Consider the following 19027-nt stretch of genomic DNA (forward strand, 5'->3'; position numbering starts at 1 on the left):
TGCGAGGCTGGCGGCCGTGCAGCAGGGGGTGCCTTCGCCTCTCTCCACTCTTGTGCTGCGTCCTCCGGGCAGGAGGAAACGAAGGCGCGCCAGAGGAGCGGAGGGGCCCGATCTGCCGCCTTCGCCGCTGCTTGCTCGCGCCTGGCTTGGGGACTCTGCACCGGAGGGAGGATGGCCGCGAGTGGCCGGGTCGCCTGGACGCCTCCGGGCGCGGCGATGGCGGGCATCGTCTTGGCGCTCTGCTGCTGCCCCGGCGACGCTCAGACGGCTCTGCGGGGCTTCCCCCAGGAACCGGGGCTCAGCCTCCACCCGCCTTACTTCAACCTGGCGGAGACAGCCCACATTTGGGCCACGGCCACCTGCGGCCAGGACGAGAGCGGGAGTCCGCGCCTGGAGCTCTACTGCAAGCTAGTCGGGGGCCCAGCTGCCTCCCCCGCGGGCCACACCATCCAGGTAACTCTCGGGCGGCCCGGGGGAGCGAGGCTTGTTTGCGGGACGGAGCTCTCTTGGCCCGCAGCGGCTCACGCAGGTGGCCCCCGGACTTGGTCTTGGTGGGACACCCTTTAATTATCTAGCACGTAAAAAGGTTGCATAAGGAAATGTAGAAGGGAGGCTCCTGTCCCGGCGAGGCATCCATTGCTATGGAGAGGGCACTCTGGCACAGAGGCGCGGGATTGCCACCCTATGGTGGAACTTCGGTAGGACAGCATTTCAACAGGTGCAGCTTTCCATCCGATCTCGGCTGCCAAACCCGGCACCGGTTGAATATGTGCATGCCGCTAAAGTTGCTAAAGTCTCAGAAGCCTTGATAAAAAAGAAAAGAGAATCTGCTGTATGTGCTGAAGATGATTTGATATCGATTAATTGTCCTTGCTTTAACCTCCTGTTCGCAGTCCAGGTGGCTGAAAGAAAATGTTCAGTGCATCTTTATGCGTAAAATGACAGTTCTCCTCCATTTCAGTGCAATCAAAAGGGTCGTTATGTTCGATTAATGAACACTAATTCTTGATATAGTGTGTAACAGGCTTCCTCTGTGATACACCTCTGAAGATGCCAGCCACAGATGCAGGCGAAACGTTAGGAACAAGATCGACCAGACCAGGGAAACCCACCACAACCATTAATACTTGTTTTTGATTATGCTGACAGAACCAGAATGTTGTAGTTATTCTGAACCCATCATAACAGTATCCCTGAAGGATAGGACTGCAATATTATCATTTTAGAAATGAGGAAACATGTCTTCCACCAGCGTTTATGAGATGAGTTGGAATAAGGGAGCGACACCTGTTTTCCCCAGGCAATATGGAGCTGCACCTCCTTTGACCCTGTGGTGCAGTTTGAGATTGAGCCTTGAGGCCTGCTTAATTTCCAACCTGCACCCTTCTTCTCATACTATTACAGTGTTGGTTGTTATGCTTGTTGTAGGAAATGTATTTAAAACCAGCTAAGTGATAAAATAATCACTTTTATGGCTGAATTTTTTAAAGCATGCACCGTGTTGATGGAAAGGGAAAAATCAGATAAACTGAGAAACGATTTCTACATTCTGGAATCTTTTATCTTCTATGTGTAAGGGTATAATACAGTTTATTTTTTGTTAAACTGTTCTCTATAAACCTATCTTCCTACTGTGCATGATTCAGCTACATGTACAATCTGTCGCATTTCATGGCAAGAAGTTTTTTTTTAATACTATTTAAATATACAGCTTGGTTTTTCAAGTCCAGAATCCCTGACCTTTCTAAGGTAAACTTAAGTCTATTATTGCTTGTTGCTCAAAGGTGTGTGAGGAGTGTGAGAATCAAATGATTTGTTTCAAGTCCTAAGCAGAGTTATGGCCCATGTGTTTTAAAGTAATTGGGCTTAGAAGGATGTAATGCTACCTAGGAAGGCATTGTTTGTGTCTGTCAATCTCAAAAATAACAAAACTGTCAAGCTTTTTGGTTTATGTATTTCTATGTATCATATGGTTACGACAACAATAAAATGAAAATTCCTAGACAATATTTCAGAACTGAGTTTAAGAAAATGTACTCTCCTTAGGGGTTCTGGCAGTAACTTAAATCTTGCCTGTCTGGAAACAGCAGTAAAGTAATAAGAAGAGAGCCAGTGTGATATAATGATCAAAGTGACTTTGGTATCAGAGGAGTCAAGATTAAGTTATCAAATACCCAAATCAGGAAAATCACTTTGGTGCTTTGTATCACTATATATCAATCTGTTTTACTAAATTTATGATGGCCAGTGGCTGTATACAATTTTGAGAGAACTGGATTAGAACCAAGGAGAACTGGGTTGAAATCCCTGCTTATTTGTTGACCTTGGGCCAAATAATCAGTCTTCGCCTAACCTACCTCACCAGATTGTTCTGAGAACAAAAAGGAGAAAGGTGGAAACATGTACTGCCTTTGAAGTAAGTGGGATAAACATGTGCCAAGTAAATAGATTTTAACAAAAACAGTGTCATATAATATGGAATGTTAGTTCTGCCTTGCATAGATCTGGTGAGGAGTAATACAGGTTGTTTTCCAGGCCAGGTTTAAATTAGCCATTTTGCTATCTATGTGTTTGATTTCTATCAGTTTAATTGCTCTCAGTGCCAATGAATGAACAACTGTAGCTTGAGGCAAAGCATCTCTGTCTTGAAAATCCTGCTGGCTTGCCATAAGTCATTTGCAACCTGGCATAGGTGGAGGTACCATGGGGCGGGGGGATACAAATGTCTCGGGCACAGGCATGTGGGGCGGAAAATCGCTTCCCCCACCCCTGTACTCAGACCGTCTTCGAGGCCTGGAGCAGGCTGCTCTTTTAGCTTTTAAATGTGAGGCATGTGAGGGGAAGGGGAAGAAGGGGGGCACATGGGGGGAGGGCACCATTTTGCCTTGGGTGCCAGTCCCTCCCCCCACCATGGCAGTGCAACAGACATTTTAGGTTGTTTTTGTTTTCCAGGGGAAATGACAATCCTTGATGGAGATGGTTTTCCAAATAATGTTCATGTGCTGTACATGAGATTACTGGGGGTATAGGAAGCAAAGTTTACTAAGGTTATTGAAGAGCATTTCATGGGGCGAATTTTGGACTGCAATCACATTTTAACATTAGTTGAGGAGTTCCAAGCAGAATTACACCCTACTATGTCCACTGAAGTCAATGGACCTGGAAGAGTGTAACTCTGTTTAGGATTGCTGGGGAAGAAGGTTTAAAAATTACAACAATGTAAGAAACTTAGCCAAGGATACAGTTTTAAGGGTGTCGTTTTTATTTCTGTTTATGAAATTAATATTATGTGGCTTAAGGTTGTGAATGAATATAATTCTTCTGTATATACAGGGGACATAGAGAACAGAAGGAGTCCTCTTCTTATTTAATATTTGTCTGAGATTCCAGTAGAAAGGTCAGTTGTGTTTTGTGTCTGATCCAAGTTCCTGGAAGGATTACTGATAGATCTGTCCTGGCACAAGGAAACATGCTGTGCTATGTACAGTATTTGTCTAAATGTGAGTGCAGCAGCGTTGTCCCTCTTCAGTTTCTAACAAAGCCTCATGTCGACACATAGCAGGAATTCCTCTGCAGTTTACCAGGCATTCTGCTTCAAGAGGGGTTCCGAATTCTTTCAAAAGACTTGGGAAATCAATTCTGGGAAATGTGGTAACAGTACAGTGTATATGCTATCACACTTCTCTAAGTTCAAAGGGACTTAATTATGGAATACCATTTGTGGTTCAACTCACCCCCCACTCCCAACATGAATTCAAAGGAACAGGAGACGATTTAAACAGGCGTGCCCACATGTATTAATGTGCCTGGGATAAAAGTGCAGAGAAAAACAAAACCTGTGGAAATGTTAGGTAATCATAAGGGCAGGACACATTACAGCACCTGCAGCGGGAAATTCCCAGTTAAGCTGTGATGCTATAGTTGCTTTGACATAGCCCTGTGGTGCTTCAGAGGCATGTGTGAATCTTCATTTCCTGAAATGTTGCCATCAATAAGAATGTGTAATCCCAATTTTAAATGGATATAAAGTGGTCTGACAGGGTAACAGTCCTCAGGTACCCCGAAGAAAGTTCTCAGTGAGGTATGCAAAGCTTCCACAATCCCACAACTACAAATATTCTAGATTAAAGGTGGTTTAAGTTTATGCCAAGCCTGAATAGTGTGATCTTGTCAGAACTTGGAAGCTAAGCAGGGTCAGCAGAGGTGGGATCCAACCAGTTCTCTCCACTTCTCTAGAAGTGGTTACTAATTTTTTCTGAGAGCCGAGAAGGGGTTACTAAAGCAACCTCTCTGCCCAATAGGGACTGGAGGTGCGTGTGTGCGGCGGCGCCACCATCCCACCACCATTGGAACCTGTTATTAAAATTTTTGGATCCCACCACTGAGGGTCAGCCATAGTTAGTACTTAGATGGAAGACCACCGGGGAAGACTAATATGATTATTAATTCTGCTATGCTGAATGTAAAAATGAGAACGTTGTGTCAGACTTTTGGAGTAATAGGTTCATGACTGCTTCCAGACCAGAGGTGCGATCCAACCAGTTCTCACCACTTCTCTAGAAGCAGTTATTAATTTTTTCTGAGTGCTGAGAAGGGGTTACTGAAGCAACCTCCCTGCCCAATAGGGACTGGAGGTGCATGTGTGCAGCGGCGCCACTGTTTGAATCCCACCACCATCGGAACCTGTTATTAAAATTTTTGGATCCCACCACTGTTCCAGACTGTACCAACCAGTGGCAGCATATATACATTCACAAATCTTTAACCATTCTTTCTATGAGGTGGGTATGGATTGTATATTTCCTTTGAAAGATCACTATTTATCATTCCTGCGCAAACATTTTCTAGATAGAGTAGCATCCTCATTGGTAATTGTAGAAGTGTTGGCTGCTGTACCTGCAGCTGGGTTTGGTGGAAAATCCCCATGCCTTGGAAATCTTCCTGTAATCTTCTTGCTGCCTCCTGAAGTTCAGAGCACTTATCCTTAATCGCAGAACATACTATGCATACTTAGTAACATCTAGTACTTTCAAAAAGTCTGCAGTACCTTCCACTTATGAAATGCAAATCCATTTTCCCTGATACATTCAAACTCTTTTTTGTTTTCCTTCGTTGATTTTTCATTTTTTTAAGCTCCTACTTGATAAACTCTCTGGAAGTTTTAGAGGTGGAGGTAATATCTGGGATATTCTTTTTTTAAGCTATGAAGAGTTTCAAGAGGTATATTCTGAGAGGAATGGGTGTAATTTCCCTTTTCATGTCCATCTGTTTGTTTGCTTCATTTATAGTTTGCCTATCTTGCTGGGACTCAAGACAGATGACAGAATTTGGAAAATAATGAAGTAAAGAAAGACAATATAAAATGTACCATAAACCGTGCAACAACTGGATCACAAAAACTAGAAAAATCCAAAACTGCAATAATTGGAGAATTCCCCAAGATCAGGGGTAGGGAACCTGCGGATCTCCAGATGTTCAGGAACTACAATTCCCATCAGCCCCTGCCAGCATGGAGAGCCGCAGGTTCCCTACCCCTGCCCAAGATAGTGATCAATATTGAATGGCCAAATTAGTAACAGCTATCAATAACAGCCAAATTAAAACATAAGAACATAAGAACATAAGAACAAGCCAGCTGGATCAGACCAGAGTCCATCTAGTCCAGCTCTCTGCTACTCGCAGTGGCCCACCAGATGCCTTTGGGAGCTCACATGCAGGATGTGAAAGCAATGGCCTTCTGCGGCTGTTGCTCCCGAGCACCTGGTCTGTTAAGGCATTTGCAATCTCAGATCAAAGAAGATCAAGATTGGTAGCCATAACAACTATCATTAATTTTCAAAAAGGTAAAATGTAGCAAGTGTTGAGAGAAGAAATCTGAAATAGCTGTGTCTGGATCTGATGCCTGAAGGTTAGCAGGGAGACTGATAGAGTGGCTTCCTGAGGCCTGGAATTCAAAAGTCTGGGCACACAACTGAGAAGGCTGGTCACCCATTCCCACAACAACACTGAGTAGGCCCTCCTCAAATAACCAGGCAACAAAGGTTGCTTCATATGGAAATAAACAATCTGTATAATATCCAAATCATGTAGGGGTTTAAGGTTCACCTTGTTATGGGCTCAGAAATAAACTAGAAACCAAAGAAGTAATGTAGGCATTGACAGTAGTCCAGCTTCCACATTCTGAACCAGCTGTTGTTGGTTTCCAACACTGTTCAAAGGCAACCCTGCAGAGTATGTGAGAGCAGTCTAATCAGGATAACTGTCAAGGCATGTGTGACTATGGTGTCTAGATTTGTGAGATTCAGCAATGCTGTGCTTAGCCAGTCTACCCTGCTTCTCTCTGGCTAACAACATAATTCTCCCCTCGTCCTTTTTAGTCTCACAACAATAACACTGCAAAATTGGTTTGGCTGAGAGAGAGTGAGTAACTTAAGGTAGCCCTATAAGTTTCCATGGCTGAGTGAGAATTTGAACCCAGCTCTCCCAGATTCTCATCCAGTACTCTAACCACTATATGACTCTATCTTTTAAATTAAAGTTTCCTACTTCTCTATGTTTGTGAAGAAAAATTTGTAAAGAAGCAAGACCTTAGGCCATATTTCCATAGCTCTCAAAATCCTACTGTATATTCATGAAAACTCTAGGCAAGCAGATGATGTCATCAATAGGACCTATACACCTGCTTTCATGTTAAATACCAACCAGATTTTAAACTCGGGGCCTAGTGTGCTGGAACTGAGGCATGAGTACCATATCAGAGAGGCTAGCATGGGATACCTTTCTGCAGCTATTGCCAATGTGAAGTGAAGGGGAAGGCTTTATCTAATGACCTGTTTTCCCTCAGCTTCCATCTGCCATCTTTATTGGCAGCTCTTGTGGAATGTACTTTAAATAACTGAAATACTTTCTGTTCCTGGAGAGTGTTTTGATGTACATGTTAGAAACATTACTAAACCTTGTCTTCAGAGCACCAAGTGGCTTAGTTAAGTAGCTAACAGTTCCCCTAAATGGTTAATAATTGGTAGCAAGCTAAAATCTTATGAAGTTTATCAGGGTGAGATGGGGTGTTGGGGTTAGAGAGTTCAATTCAGGGCCCTTATCTGAATGGTAGGAATAGATGCCCTTTACTGGAAGGCAGACGACTGGGAGCCCATGCTAGGAGCCCGTTACCATGGAAGAGTCTATGTTATCTCAGAAATAAAATATTTTTTTTCTGTCATGATTCATGAAATTATATGTATGAGATGGTATCATTTATGTATGGGTGTGGAGCCATGTCATAAGTTTGTACTGGATTCAGAGGAATGGCACATGTCCTGACCCAGTCCTCCTAACCCTACTCACTGCTAATAGTTCCCAATGTCTTTCTCTGTTTACCAAACCTCTCCTTCTCAAGTAGAAAGGCAATGGCTATATGGAAATAAAAGAGGGAAATCAGGGCTTATTTTTTAAACTCATAGTACTATCCCCTTGCCCAGTAACTGCACCCTTTGGCACACCCTGGAGCAAAGCCCTCCTCCCTCTTTTTCTCTGTAGAATTCAGTTGGAGCCACAAAGTTCTGAATCAGCCCTTGAGTAACATCAGGAGTAGCATCAGGAGCAAACTACTTTAGCACTGTAACTTTGGTGAGAGAAATAAATTATTGCTATTCCTTTCTGCCTCCAAACTGAATAGAGAACTCATGGGTATATCACAGAAGGGCATTTATCTAGCAAGTTCTGGACAAGAGGGTAGAAGTAGATACAACCTCTAACGCAGGGGTGTCCAACTCTGGCACCCCAGATGTTCATGGACTATGATTCCCATTTGCTGGCAGGGACTGATGGGAATCATAGTCCATGAACATCTGGGGTGCCAGAGTTGGACACCCCTGCTCTAACGGAACTGTTTTTCATTCAAGCCTCCTAGAGCAATAAAATTCTACTGGATCTTTCAGAAGTATTTAGCACTGATTTCATGCTGGTTAAGTACAAACCAATTTCAGGCCCATTATGGTTTTGTCTTCTCTTTCAGGGCCAGTTTTGTGACTATTGCAATGCTGCTGATCCCAACAAAGCCCACCCAATAACCAATGCTGTAGATGGAACAGAGAGTTGGTGGCAGAGTCCTTCACTCTCACAAGGTCTGAAGTATGATGAAATTAATGTTACTTTAGACCTGGGACAGGTAAGTGTGCATATTGTTGACATTGACTGGTTTCTTTATTCTACATAATGATCCAAAAGAAAGATGAAACATATGCACTTTCACACTGCTTTCAATTCTCTTTGAAGCTGTGCGGAATGGCAAAATCCACTTGCAAACAGTTGTGAAAGTGGTTTGAAAACGCATTATTTTGCGTGTGTGGAAGGGGCCTGAAAAACAAAAAATGACCTAACCTGGTTTAATGTCTCTGTCTTAATGGCACTCCCAACAAAAGGCTAATACACTTACACATTCTGAACTCCTTTGTTCATCTTAAAAAAGCGCAATATAGTCAGCCACATATTTTCTGGATTGATCATGTTCTTCGTCAAATCCAATAGGTTTCTAGTGTAGTTTAAACTGTTAACTAAACTCCCCCCCCTTTCCGTTAGGGCTGTGATGACTCCCCATCTCCAGACCAACACATAAGGGCTTAAATTTCATACCCTACAAACTTCTTTTTTATATTTTAAATTTTATCATTGAGACCTTTGAGACTGCATAGTGTCCTAGTCTTCAGTAAGGGCAAAGCCTGGGTTCAGGATCTCATAATGCATACTGGCCCATTATAGGCTTGAAGGAATCACACAAGAGGCTCAATGAAAACAACTAAGAAACAGGTTTATTTCAGTGGTATTTGTGACTTGATTATTTCTTTGTTTTTGTTTTCTCCAGCTCTCAGTATTACAGTAACAAAATTACTTGACAGCTAGAGCCTGAGAAAGTGTAATAGCTACAGAGCAGGTTTCTTGTTCGACTGATTCAGACTTATTGTAAGGAATTCCATAGAAGCAGAAATAAAAGGCTTTTTGGGTGTAATGGGGGGGGGACCCCCTCCCCGGGTAGGCGCAAGAGCGCATCAGCCAGTTTATTGGTTTTTCCGGGGAAAAAATGGACCGTGAAAGAGAAACGAGAAAAGAAATCGGCCCAACGAAGTTGCTTCGCGGACATCTTGAGGGGGGTGGAGAGGGCGGCCAAGTTCTTGTGATCCGACCAAACTTGAAAGGGGTGTTTAGCCCCCTCCAGCCAGTGGCGCCAAGTGGAGAGTGCTACTTTGATGGCCGCAGTCTCTTTATCCCCTACAGTCCAGTTGAGTTCAGCACCGGAGAATTTCTTTGATAAATAAGCACACGGAACCAGCCTATCATCTTTATTTCTCTGCAACAGGGCTGCCCCAAGCGCTTTGTCCGAGGCATCCACGTGAACCACAAACGGGAGATCTGGGTCAGGGTGCTTCAGGATAGGTTCGGTAGTAAAAGCAGATTTTAAAAGCTGAAAGGCTGTCTGACATTCCTCAGACCAGGAAAGGGGGGCCCCGGGCTTGGCAGTCAGTGGATCTTTACCCTTAGTGCGTAAGAGGTCTGTGAGTGGGAGAGTCAGTTCAGCGAATTGGGGTATAAAGTCACGATAGAAATTAGCAAAACCTAGAAAAGATTGGAGTTCTTTTCGGCTGGTAGGGGCAGGCCATTGGAGGACTGCATCAATCTTAGCAGGATCCATTTTTAGGCCCTCGGGCGAGATCCGGTAACCCAAATAGTCAATAGAGGTTTGGTGGAAACAGCATTTGGAAAGTTTGGCAAAGAGGGAGTTGTTGAGCAAACGTTTCAATACTTCCCGAACCAATGCTTCATGCTCCTCCATGGTTTGTGAATAAATTAAAACGTCATCTAAGTACACCACTACTCCCTTGTACAATAAATCATGGAGAACTTCGTTGATAAGGGCCATAAAAGCTCCGGGGGCCCCACTTAACCCGAATGGCATTATTAAGTATTCAAACTGTCCAAACTTTGTGTTAAATGCAGTCAAGTGTTCATAGCCTTCAGCAATTCTGACTCTGTAGTAAGCTTCTCTCAAGTCCAACTTAGTAAAGATGCGTCCCTTGCCCAATGCGTCTAAAAGATCCTTGATTAATGGCAAAGGGTATTTATTGGACAGGGAGACTGCATTGAGTCCTCGGTAATCTGTGCAGAGCCGTAAAGACCCATCTTTCTTTTTTACAAACAATACAGGAGCAGCATGTGTGTGTTTGGTAGCCCGCCGTATGAACCCGCGGGCGAGGTTCTTGTCTAAGAAGGCACGAAGTTCCTTCTCCTCATTGGGACTCATGCGGTAGATTCTACCTTTGGGCAGTTGCGCCCCTGGCTGTATTACGATTTTGCAGTCAGTGTCTCTATGGGGTGGCAACTGATCGCATTCTTGCTCCTGAAATACTCTGGCTAAATCTTGGTAAGCCGGTGGAATGCCGGTAGAATCGGGAGCAATCGCTGATGAAGCCGGGGGGGGGGTGTGTGTCAGGAGAAGCCGAGTTTTCCCCCCAATTCATGTGTTCACCGCAGGGAGGGTCAGTGAATTCTAAGATCCTTTCTTTCCAAATGAATTTTGGTTCATGCAACAACAACCATGGCATGCCCAGAACTATGGAGTGTTTGGCCACTGGCGCCAGAATAAAACTAATTTTCTCCCAATGGTCGGCGCAGCGGAGGAGAACCGGTTGCGTTTTGAACTGGGCCGGTCCTTCGCTCCCGAGAGGACTGCCGTCCATTTGGGTGAATGGTATGGGCTTAGCCAGGGGGACTTGGTCTAGACCTAGCTCCTCCGCCACCTGGGGCCGCATTAAGCAATGGGAGCAGCCAGAATCCACAAGGGCTGAGGCTATAATACGAGTATGCTTAGCGGGGTTGGCCAGAAACGCTTGGATTGTAATGGGAGCGCTGCCTTCACTCACCGCGTCTGGAGTCGAACCCATGTCCATGGGGGCTGAAGAAAGGCAAACAGCTGCTTCCCCCTCCTCTGGGTCGCCTTCGATAACTGCCTTAGACGAGCCTGTTGGGGGCGGCCCGGATTTGCGTGGTGGCTTGGCAGATGGGGTGCACGCGGCCGGAGCGGTTGGCTTCTGCTTTTTCGGGCAGTTGGCGGCCAGATGACCTGGTCCTCCGCAGTAAAGACACAATCCCAGTCGGCGACGGCGCTCGGAGGTGGTCTCGGTAGGGGCGGCTGGGCTTGGCTTGGTGGTCGCAGTGGCGGGTTTTGGGCGTGGGCGGCCTCCGGCACGAGCGTACTCCAAACGAGACGCCACCTGGGATCCCAACTCGATCCAATCAGCAATAGTGCGGGGGATCCGAATTAAAAACACCGTTTCACGCAGCTTGCCGTCAACAGCATCCGAGAAGTATTCACATTTCATGCGCTCAGGCCACTCAGGAGGGAGTCGGGCAGCCGCCGCACGAAATTCACGGGCAAATTCTGCAAACGAGCGGTTGCCTTGCTGAATAGATTTGATGGTGCGGATAGCTTCATTTTCAGCACCCGGATCTTGGAAGCGAGCCCTTAAGGCTTGGAGGAACGCGGGCACCGTGCGAGTATCTTCATCTTGCAGGTTCAAAAGAGTCACAAACCAGTCGGCTGCTGCCCCATCCAGGACTGAGCCGATGTCCCGTATTTTTTCGCGCTCAGACCGGTATAAATCGTCATAGTCCTCCATGTGGGCATCGAGTTGCAAGATGAAGTAGGGAAGTTTGGAAGCGGTCCCATCGAAACGGGCCGGTATTGGAGGTCTGTAATATCCCCTCTCCACGGCCCTTGGCGCCCGCAGGGGCGGCGGTTGCGCAGGTTGCGCAGGTTGAGGCAGCGGTTGCGCAGGGGGGCCGGAATCGGTGGAGGTGGAGGTACCAACGCCGGTGCCGCTGGTGTTCTGGTGGGAGCCGGTCCTTGGAAGGTGGCAGGACCCAGCAGCGTCGCCCTTCTGGCGCCGGCTGTACCCGTGACAGCGTAGACTCCAACTTGGGTTGTCCTGTTCTGCTGCTTCTTCAGTTCCCTCTCCAAGGCCGCCAGCTCTCTCTCCTTGCGAGTCAATGCGTCCTGGTGCGCATGCAAAGCTGCTTTCTCTCGTTCCAATTTAGCCAGTTCGTCTCGTTGAACAGCTGCAGTAAGTTCACTTTGCGTACGCAAGACCTGAACGCTTTCGCGTTGACGCTGTAAGTCCAGTTTGGAGTGTTCCAGGACTTTATCATGGACGGATAGGTTCTGCGCATATTGCCGTTGCAGCGCATCTTTGGCACGGTCCAATTCGAGTTGGACTTCTTTGCGCTGCTGTTCCCGGTCTCTTTGCAGGTTTTCACGCTCTTGCTGCAGCTGTTCTCGTTCCTCTTCCCATAGCTGGCGTTCACGGGCCCATGCTTCTTGGGCATCTCGCAGTCGGCCCACTTCCTCATCCCAGCTCTCTTTCGATGGGAGAGGGAATAGATCCGGCTGGGAGTGCAGGCTTTCTCCGGACTCCTCTTCATCTGAACGCAGGACGTCGTGCCCACCGGTGGCTCCACGGGGCATCTCAGGTGCAGCCGCTGGTCCGGGATCTGGGGGGTCCGATCGGAAGACGGTACGGATACCCCTCCCAATCCCTGGTATAGTCCCAGTTTCATCGGTGGTCTTCGGACGGGCCCCAGTGCTATGCCACGGTGGATCTTTAGGAGCATCACCAAAATACGAGTCCAGGAATCGTTCAATGGACTCCTGTGTTGCCGCATGAAAGGTGGTCAGGCCCGTCTCCTCCGTGACAGGTTGCATCTGAGGTTTGTAATCCATACGAAAACGGGTAGATACCCGATCCACAGGCGCTCGATCCATAGACAGCGCCCCAAACGACTCATGTAAGTCCCCATGGTCGTCTTCTCGTCCCTCGTTCCAACGGAGTAAGGGAAGACTCGTGCTGATACGAGGACGGGAAAGAGTCACCAGCGAGACCCGCTCTCCCGCCGGTTCCTCTAAATCCAGAAGGGAGAGTTCGGAGCCCTCTTTGGGGGCTACCGAACCTTCCACAGGAACATTCAACCTCTCCATGCCGAGACACCAGAGGTCCACTGCACTAGGAAGATAGATGAACGATAGTTTCCTGCCACAATGTAAGGAATTCCATAGAAGCAGAAATAAAAGGCTTTTTGGGTGTAAAAGACCGTTTATTCAGACATCCTAGAAAGCTCACGTACACGCAGTGGCAGGAATAAGATCTCCCGCCAGAAGCACAGGTTATAACTCTGTCCATCCCATCCCCCCTCCCGGATTCCCATGGGAACGGAGGTCTCATCTCCCTCGCAGAGATAAGGTCTCCGCCGGAGAAGCTGGCCCATCGCCCGGGCTGTGGAATGTAGTCAAGGCCAGGCGGCTGACCCGCTCATCAACACCATTGAATCCTTTACACTTATAACATGGAACAGAAAGGCTTAACTTCTAACTGCTTTTGACAGGAACAGCACCAAACTCTATCTTCAAAATACCTGATGGCCCTAATGGACTACCTTCCTAATCAGCAGACCCCCTAACACTAAAATCCGGTAACCCTCAACACTGTCAATTGTTCAGCAGTTTTCTTCTTTTTTCTCCTTTTCAACATTTGTTTGTCAGTTGAAAGTAATTGTTTGAGACCAGAGGTGTAGCAAGAGGGGAAAGCACCCAGTGCATTGGTGCGTCTTCCGCCTCCACCCCGCCCTGCAATGCCCCTGCCACGCCTCTGGAACACCCTCGCCACACTCACACAGGGGTGCACGCTTGGTGCGTTGCACATCCCCCCCGTCCCCTTGGAGCTACGCTTCTGTTTGAGGCTCCTGTGGGGTGGAACTTGAAACCACGAATCACAGTATCTAGACTAGACCTTTGCATCCCTTGATCAATGAGAATTTTGTGAGCCATTAGTGGCATCAAACACCCAAGCTGTGTAACCACATCTGCACAGTGCACTGATGAGTGTTTGCATCTTCATTGAGACCCTTGGTGGAGATAACAGATGTCATGTACAAACCTTTTCTCCTGGGTAGCTAGTTCAAGACAGTCCACAATTACTCTACTAGGAAACTGGATAAGAGAAACAGGAAGCATCATATTAGATCAGGCATCCCCAGCCTTTTGGAGCCTGCTGACATCTTTGAAATTTCGACAGAGTGGCAGGTGTAACTATTAAATGGCTGTTGCAGGCAATGGAGCCACCAAATAGCTGCTATATGATGTAAAGCCAGCCACAAAATATCTGGGAGTGTGGTCGTGCATTACTGTAATGGTAACTCTAGCATTTGGGTCATAAATAGTAAAGCTAGCATTTCAATCAGAATCTCTGTTTAACAGGCTGCTTTATGAAGTGAACATATGGTTTAAAAATGTTTTCTTGCATATTCACAGCTTAACTTCAGTCACAGGCAGCAAAGCCAGCCTTGTGCTGTGGTGGCAGCTGCTGCAAAGTGACACTTTAAAATCTGCTCAGTCAATCAGATCTCTAGTGGCCATTTAGAAGCCCTTCTGTCAAAAGCTGCACCTACCTCAGCCCACTGGTGGACATCACGAAATGTGCTGGCAGGCACCACGCTGCCAGCATGTGCAGTATTAAGGACCTCTGCATTTGGATGATTGCGAGCTCTGACTTTAATGCTGGAATAAATTGTGTCTTAAGTGCCACTGGAATTCTCTTGAATTTTACTGCGATAGATTTGCACAGCTACCTCTCTGGATTTATTGTTAATTACAAGTAATTGCCTTTGCAAGTGCACTCTTCAGAATGGAATAACATCAGGGTGCATCCTACTCCTTTCTTATCAGCTACTTAAATTGGAAGAAGCCTAGGCTCATTCCGCACATGCAGAATAATGCACTTTCAAACTGCTTTCAGTGCTCTTTGAAGCTGTGCAGAATAGCAAAATCCACTTGCAAACAGTTGTGAAAGTGGTTTGAAAACGCATTATTTTGTGTGTGCGGAAGGGGCCCTACTTAGGCTGCCAGAAAGCTACTTGGAGGATAATTCAGTCTAACCCAGTACCTCTGAAAATGTCAGCCAGACCAAACTTGGATCCATTCCAAATCACTATTACATTGAATTCCCACAGATTGCTAGGATTATTGGCCACTCTACATCTACCCTTAGGCATCAAACTTAGAGTCTTCTATGTGGTGTAGCAGTGTGTACACATGCCTACTGACCTGTGTACAATGCCAAGTGTGATGCAGGTGATACACATTCACAGCTATGATTTGTATGATGTTTATCTTCCCTGTGTTGAGAGAGAAGAATCAAATAAATTGGGGAAATGCGCATATAAATTCATCATCTAATTCAATGTATATCTTACATTGGGGATGGAGCATTATTGTGAATGTACAAATAAAACATATCCATTTCCCCCCTTCCTTCTGGGAGAATTGCCAGCTTTAGGTTGAGATTGTATTTAAATAGTACTTCCTTTGAGTTAGAAAAAATACTGCATTGTGTGGAATTCCTTAGTTCTGGTTTAAAATGAGCTGCCATTAAATATGCACAATTAGAGGAAGAGGGTAGCAAACGAGCTGTGTTCTTCCTATTTTCCCGTGAAGACCACCAGGGACTCACTTCCGTCCTTTATGATGAATATAAGATTTCAGAACTTTTTCAAGGAGTGAGCAACAATACGCTCTAGCTTTATTTTCTTGGAAAAACATGCTGCTTCAGTGTTCAAAGGCTCCCCCCACCCCCCGCCACATTCATGACCAATGGGAGTAGTCTAGTTAAGGATTCTTTGGAAGAGCATTGATTTATTTCATTGTTAAGCACTGTCCTTGAATATGTTGACTGCTGATAATCATTTATTTAAATAATTTATTTACAAATCCATCACAAGAGCATACTGAAAATAGAAAGCAACATTCCTTATCCTAAATCAGATTTTCAGTAAGGTCCCTGCACCTGACTTTTATCCCTCACCTCTATAGCTGAATTCAGATGTAACATCCAACCATCTAGGAATGAGTCTTATGCTAATATATTCCCTCTATTGTCATTGTTTTTCTTTTGCATTCTCCAATTCAATTAGTCACTGCCTCTTTATTGCAAGTCATAGCTCAAAATAATTGACTATAACTAGAAAAAAATAGGGCAGGTAAACACCAATTTTGTTCGTATGTATTCAAACCTTGATTACGTCTGAACTGAGCTGTGCTGTTGTCTATCTCTACACTGAAACTTGTTATAAACTGTTTCTCTGCTCTTCTCAGTAGCTGTTACTAATGTCACATTCTAAAGGCAAGCAAGAGAGATTTCCAAGACATTAAGCAAACCATGCACAGTAACATTAGTACATTCCTGTCCAGCCGTTAATCTGCCAGGCAGAATCATAGCAGTAAGCTCATTAATGCTGAAGCAGAAATAACAATTAGAATATGATTTGATGAAACCACAATTATTAATCTTGGAGATGCCCACTCAATTTGCCAGGTCATAGAGGATGGAACTCTGCTTTCTGAAGTACCACACTGTCACACTATCATGTTTCTGGAAAGTAGTTGTGCTGGTGATTGTTCATGGCTATATGACTACATTCACGCTTGACCCTTTGCTTCACACCTGTTTAACCCATAAGTCTTTGCTTGTTATGATAGTTGTGGATTGTTAGGCATATGTTTAGGTCTGAGATGCATGCAGAGGTCCATGGGAAGGGCATTTGGTGATTTTTGTTCCAGTTGGTGATTTTGGTGATTTTGGTGATTTTTTCCAGTTGGTGATTTTGGTGATTTTTGTTCCAGTTGAAAGGTTGCAAGTTCCTCAAGTGCAGTTTACTTCCTTTATCTGACTTCTTACTCCCTCTCCAACAAAATACCTTGAGAGGAGAGAGTAGACACGTGTGGAAGTTTGGGACATTACTTGTCTGTTTGGGGAATTTATAAGCCACTTCTCTGGATGGCTTACAAGCAGTGTTTTCTGTAAGCTGCTCAAATGTGCAGCCATTTGACCATGGTATTGGTGCTATGCAGATAAGGGGCCACCCAGCATGGGGAGCTCACCCCTGGTGACTCAGTTCAACTCAGTGTTTTTGGACTTCCATGCATCTCTGGGGAATGCTTAGAGGGATAATTGCTTACAAGTAGAAACTGTACCATAAAATCATTTTAAAAATTGCACAATATAAAAGTGGGCCAGATACCAATATATCTTAAGGACTGCCTTCTCCCAAATGAACCAACTCATCTCTAGAGGAGTCATTTGTAGGGGTTACACTTTGCTTTCCCCCCCCCCCAAATCTGAGACTATATAGGTGGCAACCCTAGAAAGGGCTATCTGAGTAGTGCTGGAACTTAGGGAGATTCATCTGTCTCCCTCTATTGATGTATTTTGCCAGCAGGTGAAGACTTTTTTGTTTGCATATTCCAATATCCGTTATTGAACCTTTCTGATTCTAGTATTGTTTGGTTATATGTTTTTGTTCAAATCTTTTATAATTTCAAAGGTTGCTTTTAATTGTTCAGAGGTGTTAATTTTCGTTATGTTCAATGTCTTGACGACTCTGGTCAGGTAGAAAAGCAGCAAAAAATGTTTTCAATAGTACAGCATAAAACAGCCAATGAGCACATTAAGAACAGACCTCACACTAGAAATATATTAATAAAAAAATTAAAAAGATAAAACCCTTTACTTAAAAGCCTGGGTAAAAAGAAGTGCTTTGGACTGCACCTAAATGGCATTGTGGGAGGCCCCGGGCAACCCTCTAGGGGGAGAGCATTCTAAAAGTGAGGGCAGTGGCATAGCGCCATTGGGGCAGGGGGGTATGCAATGCCCTGGGTGCCACTGCAGCGGAGATGTGGCCAGGCTGTGGAGGGAATATGGCGGGGGCATTCTGGGGCATGGCAAGGGTGGGCGCCGCTGTGGCAGGGGCACAGGACGCACACGTGCCCTGGGCGCAGTCCCCCTTGCTCTGGCGCGTGCCCCGGGCCAGTCCCCCCTCACTCTGGGCGCAACCCCCCTGCTCCGCCCTGAGTGAGAGATACATTTATTAAATGGAAGACATTTAAACTTCTATTTATGTATTCATATAGCTATTATATCACTCTTTTCAAACCATTGAGGACCCAGATTGGCTTACATCATTGTTTCTCCTTCCTCCATTTTTTTCTTCACAATCACCCCTATCTTTGAGAAAGGCTAAGAGCAAATGACTGGCTCAAAGTCATCTAGCCAGCTTCCATGGAGTCCACTGGAGAGTCCAGCCCGGGTCTCTCAGATTTTGGTTGGACATGCTGTTTTAATTTACTGTTCATCTCTTCTTCAAAAAATGAAAGCATTAATTTGCTGCTTGCTTATCTATGCTAGACGCAGGATGAGATTAGAATTAACTTCCTACCCGATCACTTAGATAGGCTTGAGAACTATTGTTGAAAGTCAAGACATACATAGTCATATGTGGAAAATTAGAAGAGGGATTTTTTTTTAAAAAACAAGTCCTTTGAAGTCCTTTTGCTGACTTTGTATTATTTCATCGTTTTGTGCTCTGGCTGGGCCTGCATAGGATCACAGAAACTGTTTTACTCGATAGAATTATTTTGGATTTACATTGCCCCAGGGTAAAACTGGTTGCATACAGAAAATACACGTACAGACATGTGTGCTCATTCACATCTCAACATAAAAAAGGTCAGTAGAGTGCAGAAAAGTAGAGGAAGGATATCTGTTGTAGTATTTACGTTAAAAAAAGATTCAAGTGAAATCATAAGAAACCACTGATTTTTTTTAAAAAGTGGATTTATATTAAATCTTTGTAAATTGTTGTGATTATCAGGGCAATTGAGCAGCGGAATACTCTGCCAAGATTGTTTCTTGGTTCTGTTTTCTTTGAAGTTGCCAGAAAAAGCTACATACACATCTGCTCAAGATGCCTTGGGATAGGATATATGTTCTGTGAGCAGTTGGTTAAACGTTTGCTCAGATGCCTTCTAGACACAAAATTCTTTTAATCTCCTATGTTTTATATTTTGTATGAGTAGCTGTAACAGTAACTGTAATCAAGCTTGTAACAGTTGATCATCTACTGTTTTGTTCTAACAAGCTTTTTGTTGGAC

General features: G+C 45.1%; 1 protein-coding gene across 1 annotated transcript in view; it reads left to right on the forward strand.

Moving 5' to 3' along the window:
- The first annotated feature begins 216 nt into the window (after nt 1-216).
- LAMA3 (laminin subunit alpha 3) overlaps nt 217-19027 on the forward strand; it is a 146514-nt gene continuing 127703 nt past the window's right edge. Inside the window, exons 1-2 of the mRNA XM_048508537.1 lie at nt 217-453; nt 8015-8167. Of these exons, the coding sequence (XP_048364494.1) occupies nt 217-453; nt 8015-8167 (390 nt within the window). The remainder of the gene's footprint in view (nt 454-8014; nt 8168-19027) is intronic.

Source organism: Sphaerodactylus townsendi, linkage group LG09 (genome assembly GCF_021028975.2).
Source record: "Sphaerodactylus townsendi isolate TG3544 linkage group LG09, MPM_Stown_v2.3, whole genome shotgun sequence".
Lineage (NCBI taxonomy): Eukaryota > Metazoa > Chordata > Lepidosauria > Squamata > Sphaerodactylidae > Sphaerodactylus > Sphaerodactylus townsendi.